Raw genomic sequence first — 15,695 nt, 5'->3', positions numbered from 1 at the left:
GGGGGGGGGGGGGCACACACACGACTCAGTGCTCTCCCCCGCAGGACCTGGCCGAGGTGTGCAAGCGGGACGGCGCGGAGCGAGCCGAGAAGGACGTGGACCGGGTGGTGGGCTTGGGCAGCTCCAGGTGGGCAGCGAGGCGCCGGGTTTCAGGGCGCTTTGATTGGATTTTATTATTATCTTATTTTTTTTCATCATCGTTTGCCCCGTTTCTGTCCCCAGCGGCAGCGCCGGCCGGGTGATGCTCTCCAAGGAGGACAAGGAGGCGGCCAAGCTGGGGCTCTCCGTCTTCACGGTACGGCGGGGCCCACCCGCGAGCGTTTCCCGCATTCTCCTTGCAGGGCTCGGAAGAAACGCGGGGTTGTAGGTCGGAAGCGACAACTGCGGGCGTTTCAACTTGCTCCCAAAGAGAATTTCCCCCTTTGAAAGGGAGAAAGCGCCTGTTTTGTGTAATTCAGAGCTTGGGGCAAGCCCCTGGACTCGCTCCGCGTTTTTCTCTCTCCACCCACCAGCACCAGAAGGTCCCCGGCAGTCCCGAGGCGTCCGGCTCCAAGAGGAAGCAGGACAAGGAGGAGGAGAAGGAGGAGAAGCGGTGAGGGCGGGGGACGTCCCAGTGCCACCCAAGGATCCCCAAACCTCTGGGAATCCACCCCCAAAACCTCTGCTTCACCCCCAAAAGCCCTCTTGCCCTGCAGGCGGCTCCTTTACCAGGGAGACCCGCGGGGGCAGTGCCTGGAGGGAGGGTTGGGGACGAGTTTTTGGCAGAGGAAGGGGCCGGAGGGACACGGCCGGGGGGGGGGGGGGGGGGGGGGGGCCCCCCCCCCCAGGGACCCACCAGTGCTGCCCGATTTCACCCCGACCCCACAGGACGGAGAGCGGCAAGAAAGCCAAAAAGGAGAAGAAGAAAAAGAAAAAGAAAAAACACAAGAAGGAGAAGAAGAAGGACAAGCATCACAAGCGGGCGGCCTCCCCGTCCTCCTCAGCCTCCTCTCCGGACCGGGATGAGAGGTAACGGCGGGAGGGGACGCGGTGGGGCCGGGGATGTCCCCGCTGTGTCCCCCGGCTCTGACCTTCCCCCTGTCCCCCCAGGCACCACCGCAGGAAAACCCAGGATCGCCCCGAGGCGTCCCGGCACCGGCACCGCCACGACACCACGGACTCCTCCTCCTCCTCCTCCTCCTCCAGCAGCGAGGAAGGCTCGGGCAGGAGCCCCTCGCGCCGCCCGGCTCGCAGGAGGGCACGGAGCCGGAGCGGGGACGGCCACCGGCACCCGTCCCCGCGGCACAAGGGCAGGAAGAGGAGCAGGAGCCGCTCTCCCCGCTCCCGCGGCGGGGCCAGGCAGCGCCACGACACCGAGTCGGATGAGTGAGGGGCTTCGCCGGGGAGAAATGCCAGAGGTTTTCTATTTTTTAAGGTTATTCTTTAAATTAAAGTCACAGCTCTGCTGGCGCCGTCTGGCTGGCGCGGGCTGGCCTGGGCACAGCCCGGACTAAGCGCCGGCGAAGCGGCTGGAGGGGAATTTCTTTCTTGAAACCTTTTTTTTTTAAAAAAAGTTTAAGAGCTGCGAAATAAAGGTGAAGCAGAGGCTGAGCAGCTCCCCCACCCCGATGCCGTGGGTGATCTTCGGGGGGCAGCAGGTGCCCCAAGCAGGCTGCTGTGAGGAAACACCCACCCTGACCCCAAATTCATGAATTTGAGGAGGTTCAGGCACGAGCCATCGCCTTCCCAGCAAAGCAGGCGGGAAAAGAGGGAGGGAGGGGGCTTGTTTTGGCTGAGAAAGGGGCGGTTTGGGTAAAAAGGCAACAGCCCCACGCAGAAATCCTCCCTCGGCTGACGGGGAGGAGCCAGATGGGGCCAGGGCGTTTCGCCCTGCGCAGGGAGCAAGCGCGTTCGCGTTCCCCTCCAGGATTTTAAACCTCAGCCCACAACCAGGGGCCTTCACGTGCTCGATGCGCCGTGGGAGGAGCGTGGCTTTTAAACCAACAAATCCTGGTCGCTGGGGAAGGAGCTCCTCTCACCAGGGCCTCGTTTGTTTAATGAACGCTGCCGTTTCTCCTGCCCGGCACAGGGCCGTGCTGTGCCCCGCACCCGGTGCCTGTTGGCAGCGTTTCGGGGCCTTCGTCATCCCGGCGGCCGCGATTCCCGGGGTGCCAGTGCGGGGTGGGACCGGCGGCGCGTGCACAAGGGCTGCATTGAGCATGGGGGGGGGGGACGACGAGTGGCAATAAAGCCCTTCTGTCCTTGCTGTGAGCGCCTGCTTAACCCTGCTGCTGCGGGGATTTGCTTCCCCAGATTCCCCTGAGGTGTTTTTTGGGGTGGGGTTGGCTCCCCGGGGGTGGGAGGAAACCCCGTTTCTCTTCACGAGAGCAGGGAGCCACGGCTTGGCTGCCCCTGCGGAATCCACGCGAGCCCCAAGCCTGTTTTCTCCCCGACATCGCTCGTTTGGGGTCACCCTGCTGGGCTTTTTGGGGTCCGGGCAGTGCGCGGGGCCTCCTGGGCACACCCCAACGCAGGGTGGGGATGGCGCAGTGCAGCCACGCTGCCCGGGGAGGGTTAACAGGAACACGGCCCCGGGAACTCGGGGCTGAAAAGGGAACTTAAAACCCCAAAGGCTGCACAAATCCCAGCGTGAGGCCCAGCTCCCAAGCTGCGGTGCCACGCTCCGGCTTCCCCGTGCAAAGGGCTTTGGGGTGGAAGGGGATGGAGGAGCCTCAGCCCTTCCCCACCCTTTTGGGGCTGCCTCCTCCTAGCAGAGGCTGACTGCCCCAGCTCCGATAACATCAGCACGTTCCTATCTGTTCCCTCCTCTTCCTCCTGGGTCTTTGCGTGGAGGCACAGAAGCTGCTGTGGTCGGGCCCTTCAGGTTCAGGTCCCTCCCCGAGCAGCGATAAATACACGTCCTGCCCAGCGAGGCGTGTGGGGACCGTGATTCAGAGCTCGAAATCCGAGGTGGGACGAACGGCTTTGGAGGAATAACCTGATTTACCGGAGTTTTGTAATCCCTCGTTGCTGTTTGCCTAACGCTGTTTACACTTCGCTACTGAGACAAGCAGAGAACGAGAACGCAGCTGGGGCTGAGCCCGCGATAAACCTGTGCTCCCGCTGGAGCTGGGCAGAGGGCCTGGGGCGCTCGGCGAGCCTCCCCAACAAGGCTGCAGCTGACTGGAGAAGGCAGGAGGGCAGCCCCAGAGCCAGACCAGGCTGTGGAAGGGAAAAATGAAAGAGGTTTTAAGAAGGCAGACTTTGTCCCCATCCCCAGAGCCTTTTATTAAGGAACAAGCAACTGTGGGAGGTGCCGGGGCTGCTCAAAAAGCTTGATCGATACCCTCAAGAAGCAGCAGACGACCACCACACACCAGGACACGCAGGACCGCTGCCCACTCCTTCACTTGAAAAAAGAAAAAGGAACTAGAGCAACGCATTATTTGGCAAATACGAGATCACCTTAAATGCTCATGGAACTTGCGATGCAGTCCCGGTTCAGCCTAGCCCTCAGCGAAGCCTGAAACCTGCTGCTGCACAGAGAGGATACAAAACGCCGTGATACCAGTGCAAGTTTCATGAAACTTTTTATTCAACAAGTATTTCATTATGATTCTGCCAAGATGATCGAATGAACAGCAAGGCATAAAAAACATGAAATAGTTAAGAGATTTTATTCTAATAGCTTTAATTACAGTGCTTGTTTGTCGAAATGAAAACTGAAAACGAGTATACAAAACAGTTGATTACTAATCGTGTATTGAAAGCAATAAAGGTTTCCACAACACTAAACAAACCAGTTCTGATAGTTCCTCAAGTTAAAGTTTTAACAGCTCCAGCTTCTTCAGTGTTTATCAAAATACAAAAGAAAAGTAAAGAGGTCTTTTTTTTTTTTTTCTGATGGCAAATCTGAACCTTGCAGTATGAGGGATGCCAAGGGTTTTCACACATATACAGATATGGGATTGTTCCAAAATGGGATTGAGTACTTCTAGAGTGGAATGACTCTCCTAACTCTCATGCTTTTTTTTTTGTTTTCCCCCTAGACACTATACACAGATGTTTGGTGTTTTTCATGGCAATTCTTACTTCAGTACAGGACTTTCCGACTATAGAGCTTAGGACTAGTACAGGCTGTGCTTTCTGTGGAAAAGTTTGCCTTCTGGAGTGGTTTACGCACAAGAAAAGTACAAAACACTTTTTGACAGATACGACAGGCTAAAAATGTGACTTCCAGGAATTATTCAAGTTCAATGGAAGTGGTAAATCTCACCTGAACCAGAAGTCGGAAGTTTAGCGTGAGTCGGCGCGCTCAGCTAAACCGGGTCCGACAAATCTTTTTAACGAGCAGGAACAGATACGAGCACGTAAGGATGAGCTACAGAAAGCGCCGGAGATCTGTTAGTTACGACCTGTGTTTTAACCAGATGAAGCCAGCCGGGTGTCAATCGCTGCTTCACCGGTTCAAAAGAACCGAGAGTCACCGCGTTCAGAGCTAGAACAGCAGAAGCTACGACAAACCTTTGTGTGTTGAAGTGTTTTTACTTTTCCTCGACTATTTTAAATAAAAATACAGCAAGTTAAAAACCAGCCACCAAAATGGATCTCACAGATCTCACAACCCAGCCGGGATGGTATTCAGCTCTACTGCACGAGGACCACTGGCAACCCTTATGGTAATCCGCTTAATCCCTTCCAAGGACTAAACAGTGAGTTGATTTTTTTTACAATAAAAAAAAAGCTGAGTAATATTGCATAGGAGTACCAGAAACTGCCTCATTGGAAACAAAAACTATTTACATTAAATAAGAAACCTAACTGTTTTCAGGCTTGGATTTGCCACATTTACAGCATGATGCAATATATACTGTGACAAAAAAGAAATGAAAACAGCTTCCGGCACTCAATACCACAAAGTAGCACAGTTTGCCACATTAGAGTAAAGCGAAGGGCGAATAGGAGGAAGTAAGAGGGAGGGGTGGAAAAAGAGGGAAAAGGAAGGTTTATGGTTTCATTTCTGGTTTCGGAGCTGATTGGACAACCAGTCCAGTCCTTCATAGAGACCGTCTCCGCTAGTGGCACAGGTTGCCTGGATATACCAGTTCCTGTGACGAAGGGAATGCAGTCCAAGTTTGTCTGTGATTTCCGCTGCATTCATCGCGTTCGGCAGGTCCTGGGGGGGAGGAAGAAGAGTCATTTTCTCTCCTAGCACCGGAGGAGGAACGCGCACCTTCCTAACAATTTGGTCATCAGCTTTAAATCCATTTAAAAAAAGCTAAGGCTTCTCAATTGAGATTTCAGAAAAAACAACTTTATATTCAAGTTATTTTGCCTATATCAAAGTTTTCAGAGGTTTGAACACCCAATCAAGAGCGCTGCCGGCAGCATCACCAAATACTGCCTTCGGAAAACAGAAGCAAACCGGCTGATGCTTGGCTCACGCCACTGGGCCCTTCTGATCTGCCCCCAGACTGCTCACAGCCCGTTCATTCGCTTTCCACTCAGGAAGCGTCTTCTGCAACTGCAGTAACGATTTAACCTCCGCTTTTATCACAGAGCACGCAGCTGAGTACTGCTTCTGTTTATAGTCCACCTTTCCTGTTCCTAGAAAAGGCTCGCACGGCTTTCTCACCCGTCACATCCGAGCCCGCACAAGCGGCGTAGCAGCACGCTCTTCCCTCTGTAAGCTCCCTTACAGAAGGCGCCCTGCAGATACGCAGAGAGGAGTTGGAAAGGGCTGGTTGTCTTCAGCAAAGCTGAACGGGCACTTACGGAGCGCATCTATTACGCCGAAAACACAAATCTGAGTTCACTCACAGATCGGTCGCGTGCTTTCAGGGTTTCTTACAGAAAGACACCTTCCGCGGGCATACCTGTTTGTTAGCAAACACTAATAAAACGGCATCTCTAAGCTCATCTTCTGCCAGCATCCTCATGAGCTCTTCTCTGGCCTCGTTCACTCGTTCTCTGTCATTACTGTCAACCACAAAAATCAAACCTAGGAGTAAGCAAATGGGGAGAGTAAGCACACAACAACCACCGCCAAGTGACAGCTGCTGCTGGAGATCAGAGCTGAGCTTTGAAGGAGTGATGCAGAACAATATACCTGGAAAAGCACAGTGTGTGTTATTGTAATCTCGTGTCTGACAGCCTGCTGCTGTGGAGGGCTGGTGAAAGCGAGCAGCTCGTCGCGTCTGCGTTTTTGGAGCTCGTTTGCTTCAGCTACGTAACCACTCGATACTTTCCCGTCAGCAGCAACTCTTGAAATCCCGTGACAGGACTCTAAAGCATGCACACTGTAAAGGCGCAGCAGTGGAAGAAGTGACAAGCTCTCAGCTCACGGGGCTGTTGAAGTTTGTAGGAAATGACAAGCAGCAAAGGCTGCTTTGAAGTGCAGGCTGAGAGCTACGATGCTTACAGAAGAAAAGCAGAAATTGGGAATTCTGATGGACAGGACTGCTTTCCACATTTCTTTCCACCCTTTTTTTTTTTTTTTAAAAGGAGCACGAGCTTAATGTAAGAGCCACACAGCACACAAACACACCCTGTTGTAACATGTCCTCCCCACCCCCCCAAGAAGCAGAGAAGATCATTGCAGTACGGACGCTAAGAACTTTGTATCCTGGAAAGCCGTGATTTAGGTGTCAGGACTCACCTTGTGTGTTCTGGAAATAATGGCGCCAGAGCGGTCTGATCTTATCCTGGCCGCCTACATCCCACACTGTGAAGCTAATGTTCTTGTATTCTACCGTTTCCACGTTGAAACCTAAAATAGAAATCGTGGCAAAGTCTCGGTTAAACATAGGTGTAGCCGTTTTATTTCCCAAGTCACACTCAGTGTCGTTACTAAAAACGTTAAACTTTAGATCTACTTTAAGCAGCCAGTCTCACAGTGCATCCCTTGTAACAGAGGGCTGGGGGTTCTCTAGAACTTCTGCCCTCACCACCACCCCTGCCCCAATTAGGCTAATTAATTTAACAGCTGGAATTGCTACCTGAGCAGCTAAAAAACGCAGAACAAGCTATGTCAAAAAAGCAACCCCAGGCTTCTGAGGAGAACAAATAATGCACGGCTCTGATACACAGTTCTCAGCCGACCACCCGAGGAGGCCACGGTGTGCCTAGAAGGCCCATGAAGGGCCATTCCCCGAGGGACTGGAGAGGGGAAAAGGAGGAAAATAAAATAAAACCAGCGCAATCCCCTCCCACGCCAGAAGATTTGGCAGAGATTTGTTCACAGCATGGCTTTCGCCACGTGTCTGACGGTCAGGGCGCAGCACCAAGTCCCTTACATCGGGGTGGCAGTGGGGTAAGGCACTGCTGCCAACAACGGGACCCAGACCTCAAAGCGAGCGGTTAAATAAACGTAAAAGTCTTACCTATAGTAGGAATAGTAGTTACTATTTCACCAAGTTTAAGTTTGTACAAAATAGTAGTCTTTCCTGCAGCATCCAGGCCAACCATGAGGATACGCATTTCTTTTTTGCCAAAGAGGCCTTTGAAGAGGTTTGCAAAAATATTTCCCATGGTTGAGATATGTTTTCACTGGCCAGTGAAGTCTAGAGAAAGAGACCACAGTGTCACTCGTGAGTTACCGACGGCGTGCTCTGAGCAGGGCGGTCAGCCACCGAAAGAGCACCAGGCCATACAAACCCCGAGAGATACCCCGACCAGAGCACAGGGTTTGCTCCCCACACTGAAGCACCACCAGGAGACCAACAGGTAAGCCAAAACTTAGTCCTCATAAAATGATGTGGCTCTGAGAGCTTTAAAGCTTTCAGATGTTCTTTCAGGGATCTCACTGCTGTTCATTCCCTGGTGTTCTCACGAAGTTTTCAGGGCGTGCTTCTCTGTTTAGTTGTGCCTCCTTGGAGAAGGAAACTCAGAGAACAGCTTGGATTTGCTCCTACTCAGTTTCCTTCCTCCTGAACCCTGAGGAAATGCCCTGCGAACACGATGTAAGCACCATTACTTTTGGTAACACCAACGACCTTCACGGAGGAAATTCGTGGGTTTTGGCACTGAACTGCCGACACGGAGTACATTAAGAGAGACAGGTTTAGAAACGGACGCTTCTTTCTTCACCTGGGATCTCAGAATGTCCCAAGTTGGAAGGGACCTTTCAAGGATCATCGAGTCCAGCTCCTGGGATCCCAAAGGACCACCCCAAAATTGGACCACGTGTCTGAGCGCCCTACCCCAACTCTTTTTCTTGCTCACAAGCGACTGATGCCACTGGGAGCTCCCGGGCTAGACAGTGGGACACCGCCTCTCTCTGCCAGCAGCCAGCGAGCCCTCGGGACGGGTCCACCCTTACCACTTCTCCACCCCAAACCTTACCTCCGCTGAGTTCAAACCACCCAGAGCTGTCACTCTGCTCACCCAAGGGGAGAAAACCAGCCCAAAAGCTTTACAGCCAGATGTAGCTGGGACATTACACACTTCTCTTGCCATTTTGTCTAGAAAGCTTGAAGAGAACAGACCGAGCCCAACTGAAAACCCAAGCTTCGGGCAGCACAGGCACACAGAGCCAAGCCGTGCAACATCCAAGGGCTGGGCTTCCTGTAAGCCAAGTCAGAATTTAAGGAGCAACACGAACGTTGAACCTGCTCCTGAAGCTACTCTGCGCTCATCGTGTGCCTGAAACAGAATTCTCACCGACGTGCATCTCACAGCAGATCTGCGTGAGGCAATTACACAATACTGAACTGAGAAGTGCTCTCCAGACCCAAATCCTGCCTTTTTTTCTCCTGTTCAGCCCTGTGCTGTGGATGTCCCGAGGCTGGCTTCCTCGCTCAGCGCTGCGGACAACCCGAGCAGTTCTGCCCCTCGCAGGAAGTTTGCTGGGAACAATTTTTAACCCCAAAGCTAAGCCTGTGCCACGAAGGGAGTCACATGCCTGAGCACAAAGCAGCCTCACGGCGAGGTCCGGAGTCCACTCCAAAGTTCCCGAGTGACATCAAACACTGCCTTGCTGGAGGAACTCGAGTCACAGATTCATTTATTTGATGTGACTGAAGTTCAGCGGGATTGAAACTTTAGAACTAAGCTCTCTAAACCAGACAGGGCAGCCTGTGGGTGAAAACCAAGTGAAAGGTTTAGAAGTAAAATTTCGCTATTAAACCATTTCCGCCATATTTCTGAAGCACCACGGGGAATATTCACCTGCCACTTCAATCTCTGGAAGTTATATAAACAGGAAAGTTCAGCAGGAAGCAGGGAAGGCAGCTCTGCTCCAGTCCCTGTTTATCCAAGCTGCTCGCACAGCGGCAAAGCTCCCTGCCCGGCAGCTCTCGCTGGGCTGGGGGAGGAGGCTGCAAGCTTTCCTCTGCTCCCGCTGCCTGTATCTGCTGCTTTATCTGAAAAGCAATAGCCAGGGCTGAACCCTCGCCTGTTACCAGAGCTCCGTAACCCACCAGAACCAGTTTAAGGGCTTGTGTTGGAAGCCAGCCTCATAAACCCTGCGATGGATTTTTTTTTTTCCTGCGTGCTTAAAAGCATCGGAGGTTATTAAATGCCGTGGATCAACAGCAGCCACCAGGGAAGGAGCAAATCCTGGCCTTTACCTCCACCTCTTTCCACCCTCGGAGAAGCCGCAGCCCGAGCTGCGCACGGCACGAGCCCCACCAGCTTCTGCCCCCCAGCAGAACATTGCAGGAAGCCCCCGTGCAGAGCTCCCCGAGGTGCCGTGGGTCCCACCTGGCACCCATCAGATGCTGCTGGGGCAGAGGAGGAGCCCGTCCTCCCCACCAGCAGGACCATCCTCTGCCCGTGTTTGTCTGCTGCCACGGGGAAGGGAACCTTGCTCCTTCCTCTGCCTCCGGACACGACACCCCTCCTGGGACACGCTCCCCGACAGGATTTGTCACTTCACACCACGAGCAAAAGCCCCTCGAGTTCCTTCCTCCTCCTCGAGGACATCCTCAGCCACACCAGCACCAGAACCCGACCTGCAGCCGCCAGGGCTCTGCTTTTCGGACTATCCTGCAGCGTGGGCACCACAGCAGAGCCCACATTCGGGCCCGAGCCGCTTCTCAACACAGTCTGCTTCATTTCAGCCCGTTAGATGGGCCAGGAGAACAAACACACCCTGAAGATACGGGGAAATTTAAGACCCTGGTAGGTTTACCGAGCGATCCTGCCACTTTCCAGGCATCTTCAAATGTTTCCCATCGGTGAAGACCTGCCGAAATATTACCTGGATTCTATACACAAAAATACCTTCCACTTTTCCTTAAATATTGGTAATAATTATTGAATTTAGAGGCTCAGCAAGCCCAATGAAACGCCTGAAATCGTGATGAGAAGCCTACTGCTCGCGAGCTGCTTACACTTTGTGAGCACATCTTTGGAAGACGTCTCCAAGCGGCTGCCGGAGCAGGCAGCCCGGTGCCTGTTACAGCGATGCAGCCTGTGGTAAGTGCTTGAATTCGCCTTTATTAATTGCAGGGGGGTCGAATAAAAGCTCTGAGGAGCATCTGAAGACCAAAGATCATGCCACATTTCATCTCCTGGAGCAGTTTGCACTTAACCACACGTTAATGCCTTTCAGTGCTGTTTTATTCAGAGCGCTTCTCCCACGGAGCCAGAGCAGCTGCATCGCCACAACTCTGCTTAGTCGCAGCTCTACACCGCTGGAAAGAAGTTTTCTGAGCACACACAGGTTAAATTTCAAGAAGCCAGGAGTAATGGCGAGTAAAGGAGCGAATGCCAGGGTTGTAGCATCCCTTAAACACACGGTAACAAAGTCAGAGGTTATTTTGTTAGGCAAAGGACAGCACAGAAACATTTATCTCACTCGTACGTACCAACACTTACCACATAAGGCTTCCAAAGCAGAAAGAATAACGCTCAAACCTCTGCCAGCAGCGTGACAAAAGCTGCTTTTACGCAGTCATTTTGGCACCCTGGTCCACGCAGCTGATGAACACAACGAAGAAGAGGCAAGACAAGCTCAATTCTCCAGCACACGGAGGTGCGGAAGGCGAACCACTACAACTCCCCTCCCGAGGACGTTTCCAGGGGGGTGGCCTGATCTCAGGGGGCTTTTCCAGCCATAGCCATTCTTTCTGGACCTTGTTCTGTTTGCTGAGGGACCTGTGGCAAGAAACGCTGCTGCTCTGACAGAGGCAGCCCCCATTTGCCATCCCCAAAACGTCTCCGTTTCGAGGAGGCTTCTTGCCACTGGGCTAACCGTTAACTCCACCTCTCATTGAAAGAAAAAAAATAACCAAACCCGTCGTTCCTAGACCGGGATTAACACAAACTGATCACATCAGTCACAGGAAAACAAGCCTCAATTTGTTACTTCACAGAAATACCGCTGTAAAACCCAGCCGGCCCGTATCATCTTTCCTGCTTTATCACATTTCAGAAGATGCTAAAAGCTCGGTGTGCAAAAAGCAGCAAGATATTATTCACCAAACGTCACCACGGCCACACGGAAAGGGGAGGTGAGAAAACTTGTTACAATTCCGGCTGAGCAGCTGGTGCTGGTGTTCCACACGAGGAGTGCAGATGAACTCAGCAGCTTGTTCCTTACAACACAACGTGCGATTTAATCACGTGAGAAGCGAGCCAAGGAGGAACAAACCCCCGCTGGAGGTTTAGGATTGACCTGGGCCCACAGCACCTCGCACCTCAACCCCGTGCACAGGCAGCTACGTAAAGCTGGGGGTCTTTAAACCTGAAGCCATTTCTTTACAGATTTAAATTCCCTGTTGCTCAAGATTTTGCTAAACAGTCTGATCAGCCCCTGTCTGTACACAGCCGGGGCGGCCCCGTACACAACTGTTCACCTCCAGTTGTATCCAGCTATTTTTAGATGCTGTTTGCTGGCCCTCCACACGTGATGACCCGAGGGAAAGATGACCAAGTGTCAACGTGAGCCCCGTTAACGGGGCCTTCACGCCGAAATCTGGCTTCGGTGCTTTGGGTTTGGGTTCCTCAAGACCATTCCCAGGTCACCAGGCACTGAGCACAAGATAGAGGTGGAGCCACTGAGCCTGCTGGGTTCTTCCAGCAACAGGGAGTTACCTGAACTCAAACATCACCAGAATAAAGGCAGCCCCGAGAACTTCCCAGAGCTTTTCATTCCTAAAACGTCTCAATGCCTTCATAGCCAAACCCGTTAAAACCAGGGGGGTGTTTAAGGGACCCCAAGCACTGCACAGGTTCTCCCCACCGCATAGCGGGGGTGCTTCTGCCAAGCGTGAGATGGAACCGATGTCCCCAGGGGGCACAAATTTGGTGTTTGTCTTTCAGAGCAGCTTAGCTTAGGATACGTACGCTGCAGCACCACCTACAACACAAGCTGAGGGCCTGGAACTGCGCTGTCACGCAGAGGCACCGCTGAATTTGGCCTCCAAAGGCTTGAACTGATCAGCTAAAGGTGGCCTCTGGGGCGATGACCGTTTCCTACGCACAAGAACTCGGTCCTGAAGGACCGGGAGGAGTAAAACAAGGAGTCCGGAGCACGCCAGGAGGGCTGGTCACAAACCAAACCAGATCCATCACCTTACGCTCACCTTGATCTCGGGGAACGAGCTACTTCTGCTGCACAGCAAAATCGCAACCTATTTTGGATGTACACAACACAAGAGCATGCAAGCCAACACAGAGGAGAAAACACATCTGGCCTGAAAAATATTTCCTTGAAGGCACAGCCAGGCGCCGTTCATGGTCTTGGATGAAGCGCATCCATCACCTCCCCGCAGACCGCTCAGGAAGTGAGGTGGTGCCAAAAACCTTATTTGTGACACCCCAATTTGATCCTAACCTCACGCTTCTCCCGGTAAATTGTGGCCGTGCTGCTGGGGGAGCGAGCATTACAAAGCATTTCTTTGCGCACAAGCTTTGCAGGGTTTAGGGCCGAACCGTTCACAAGTTTAAGAACCTCCGGAGCTAAGGCAAACAGCCCGTTATTCCTTCCTAACGGCCAGGCAGAAAGTCAACATCTAGACTGGAAATGGCAAGAACTCACAGGAGAGCCCCGGTAATGAAACCGGCGTTCGGTTTGGGGGTGAAAATGTCAAAGCAGAGCCCACACAGCGGGTTGGGAACGAGATCAGCGTCTGCGTGAGAGCTTTAGACGTGTTTCGTTAGAATTGAAACATCAGCAGAAGCGGCACCACGGTCCTCCAACGTCTGCATGAGCTAGAAAGAAACAAAAATGGCTACTTGCAAGCCGAGAGAAAAATATGCTGATTAACAGAAAAAACAGCTGCTGGAGTAGGAAGCTGATGATAAACTTCTTTACTCATCAGTTACAGCAAGGGAGTAACAGCAGAGGACGGTGCGAGCTCTGATACAGGCTCTACAGCACCAGCAGCAGAAGTTTTGACAGATTTCCAGAAGGAATCGAACCGTTCCTTCGAAGGAAAAAGTGAACTCGTGCTCACCAACTGCAGCCACCACAAGGAAATATTGATTCCTGGGAAGGCCGCTGAAATCTGCGAGAATTCTAGGATGAAAGTCCCTCCTGGCACATCCCAGCAGCTTTTATTTCTAACCTGGTCTTTTATTATTAAAAAAGAAAGGGTTTTCTTTAAACTCCAGCCCTGCAAATTCAGCTGGAGCCTTGTGTTGTGAGCTTCTCCTTTCACCAGTTACAGTAGCTGATGGTTTATCTGATAACTGCGCCCCGTGGGATGTATGAATGCTGCTTGAAGCTGATTTTCAACCCATGTAATGAGCACAACGCAATGAGCTGGACAAGGACACGAATCCAGCCCCTACCCCGCTCTGCCTCTCAGCACCGGCGCAGCGCTTCTGCCCTGTCCCCTTCCGGCTCTGGGTTGCGTTTCACCAGCAAGCAACCTCCAAAATTGTGCCTCAGCCCCCTGGGGAGCGCCTTCCCCCCAGGTGTTTGCATTGTAACCCTACTCCAGGCTCCACAGGCACAATCCAGCAGCTACGATGTCTGCCACAAGCTGCTGGAGCAGCAGAGGCTGTTCTGAGCAGGGATGACATCTGCTTGAGTCATTTTTACACCTGATGCGCTACCGCAGCGGAGGAGTCGGTAAACTCGGCGAACCACGGGAGTGTGAGAGGTTCAAGCGAGGCAAGTTTCCTCACCCTTTCACCCCACGTCATTACCACAACACACAAAGCAGTCCAACAGGGTTCTCGGGCGCTGCTGAGAAGTTTTTAACATAGGAAACGCACAGCATCGTACCAGCCTCTTAAACCTTTGTTTCAAAGAACCCTTTCCTTTCTGGATCTACACAACCGTATTTGTTTCGACAAGTTGATTACAAAATCCAGGAAGAAAAGCCAAGAAGCAATCCTCTAGTTCAGCTGGAGTTCCTTTTCTCCTACGTGAAGCCTTCAAATCAGTAGCAAAAGCAGCAGTAACCACATCGCCCAGCGACCTTGAACAATAACTCTGACTCGATTTCTTTGCCTGAAAAATAAGGTTAGCGGAATACGCTGCAAGGGGGGTTTGTCAGCCTCCCTGCTCGCAAAACAAAGTTCAAAGTATGAGATAATCGGTTCACATTTCAGTTATTGACCAAGCCGTATTTCCAAACAAGCCCTCTGGATACACCTCTAATCAACCTGTGGAATTTGCTTTGGCAGGAGCCTCGCAGCACAGCAGCAAGGTCAATGTCAAACACAACATTTGGGCAGTTTTACGACCTGCCGGGGTTTTGTCATACCGTAGTGGGGCAAATGATGAAGAGGTTCCCGTTCCTTGCCTGTCCCTTTGTCAGCTGGAGGCTATCAGCACAAACCACCACGTTTACTGCTTACAGAGGCACCATATAGTATTTTTAGAGTATAATATCCTTGCACTAGGAGCTGCTATACCACGGAAGAGCGATCTCCCAGACCACCAAACCCAAGCACTGGCCGTCCACCAGTTTCCTCCAGGCTGCAGACTCCTTACCGTCACCCCAACGCCCAGCAGCCAGCCCCTCACAGCACAACCTCGCTCGGCCGAGCTTCCCCCGAGCTCTATCCATCCATCCATTCACTTCCCCGTCCCCGGCCCCACCTCTCCGAGGCCCCTCCGAGGAAAAGGAAGAAGGGGAAGCAAAGCTCCTTCGGGCGGGGCCGGAATGCGGGAGCGTGGGGCAGGCAGGCGGGCCCGGGTAATCCCTCCGGTAGGGGGAGCGGCGAGGCGGTTCCCCAGAGAGAAAAAGAGAGAAAAAATGAGGAAAAGGAAGAAAAGGAGGAAAAGGGGGAGGAGGAGGGGGGGGAGGGGGCCCCCCCAAATGGCTGGGGGCTGCTCCGGGCCCTGCCCCGCCGCTCCCCAGGCCCAGCTCCGCGGCCTGGCTGCGGAACCTGGCGCAGGAGCCGTGAAGGAAGCAGGGCAGGGCGGCCAGAAGCTGCCCCGCCGTCCCCAGACGAAGCCGTGAGGGAACGAAAGGAGCGCGGCCTGAGGTGGCCCCGCCACCTCCCCTCAATGCCCAGGCCTCAGGCGCCTCAGGCCCCTCAGGCCGCAGCCCCCGGACGGGCGGCGGCCGCGGTCGGGAAAGGGGGTAAAATAAAAGGGAAAGGAAGCCGGGAAGCCGTCGGGGACCCACCGGGGAAGGCCGGCGCTGCCGCGGGCGCTGCGCTCGCTGTCCCCGGGCCGTGCCGCTCGGAGCCACCCGCCCTGCGCCGCTCGCCGCCCAGGCACACAAGATGGCGGCGCTCCGCGGCCACGTCAGTGCCAGCCCCGCGCGGGGCACGACGGGAAAAGAGGCGGGGCCACGCCCCCTCCCCCC

The 15,695-nt window shown here is 53.4% G+C and overlaps 2 protein-coding genes across 2 annotated transcripts; one reads left to right on the top strand and one right to left on the bottom strand.

Annotated features, from left to right (window-relative positions):
* Positions 1-5: 5 nt before the first annotated feature.
* On the top strand, positions 6-1,519 carry LOC118157082 (multiple myeloma tumor-associated protein 2-like; the record flags this gene model as incomplete). Its single annotated transcript, XM_035311323.1, has 5 exons — positions 6-127; positions 223-295; positions 513-592; positions 868-1,008; positions 1,090-1,519. Coding segments are annotated over 5 exons (696 nt in total), but the record flags the coding sequence as incomplete, so codon positions are not given.
* A 2,033-nt stretch (positions 1,520-3,552) lies between these two features.
* LOC118157081 (ADP-ribosylation factor 1) lies at positions 3,553-15,655 on the bottom strand. Its single transcript, XM_035311322.1, has 5 exons — positions 15,513-15,655; positions 7,362-7,541; positions 6,638-6,748; positions 5,856-5,980; positions 3,553-5,155 (listed from the first exon to the last, which is right to left on the bottom strand). The coding sequence occupies exons 2-5, from the start codon at positions 7,507-7,509 to the stop codon at positions 4,994-4,996; spliced, it is 546 nt and encodes a 181-aa protein (XP_035167213.1). The 5' UTR covers positions 7,510-7,541; positions 15,513-15,655; the 3' UTR covers positions 3,553-4,993.
* Positions 15,656-15,695: the final 40 nt, after the last annotated feature.

Source organism: Oxyura jamaicensis (assembly GCF_011077185.1).
Source record: "Oxyura jamaicensis isolate SHBP4307 breed ruddy duck chromosome 2 unlocalized genomic scaffold, BPBGC_Ojam_1.0 oxy2_random_OJ106667, whole genome shotgun sequence".
NCBI lineage: Eukaryota > Metazoa > Chordata > Aves > Anseriformes > Anatidae > Oxyura > Oxyura jamaicensis.
The sequence above is the reverse complement of the archived record's forward strand: the minus strand, read 5'-3'. Positions and strand labels throughout refer to the sequence as shown.

Coding starts and splice junctions, on each gene's coding strand:
- LOC118157081 (XM_035311322.1), bottom strand. CDS start 7,509: ATGGGAAATATTTTTGCAAACCTCTTCAAAGGCCTCTTTGGCAAAAAA. Junction 5,981..6,637: donor TTATTTCCAGAACACACAAG/GTGAGTCCTGAC, acceptor GCTTACTCCTAG/GTTTGATTTTTGTGGTTGAC. Junction 5,156..5,855: donor TAGTGTTTGCTAACAAACAG/GTATGCCCGCGG, acceptor CCTCCCCCCCAG/GACCTGCCGAACGCGATGAA.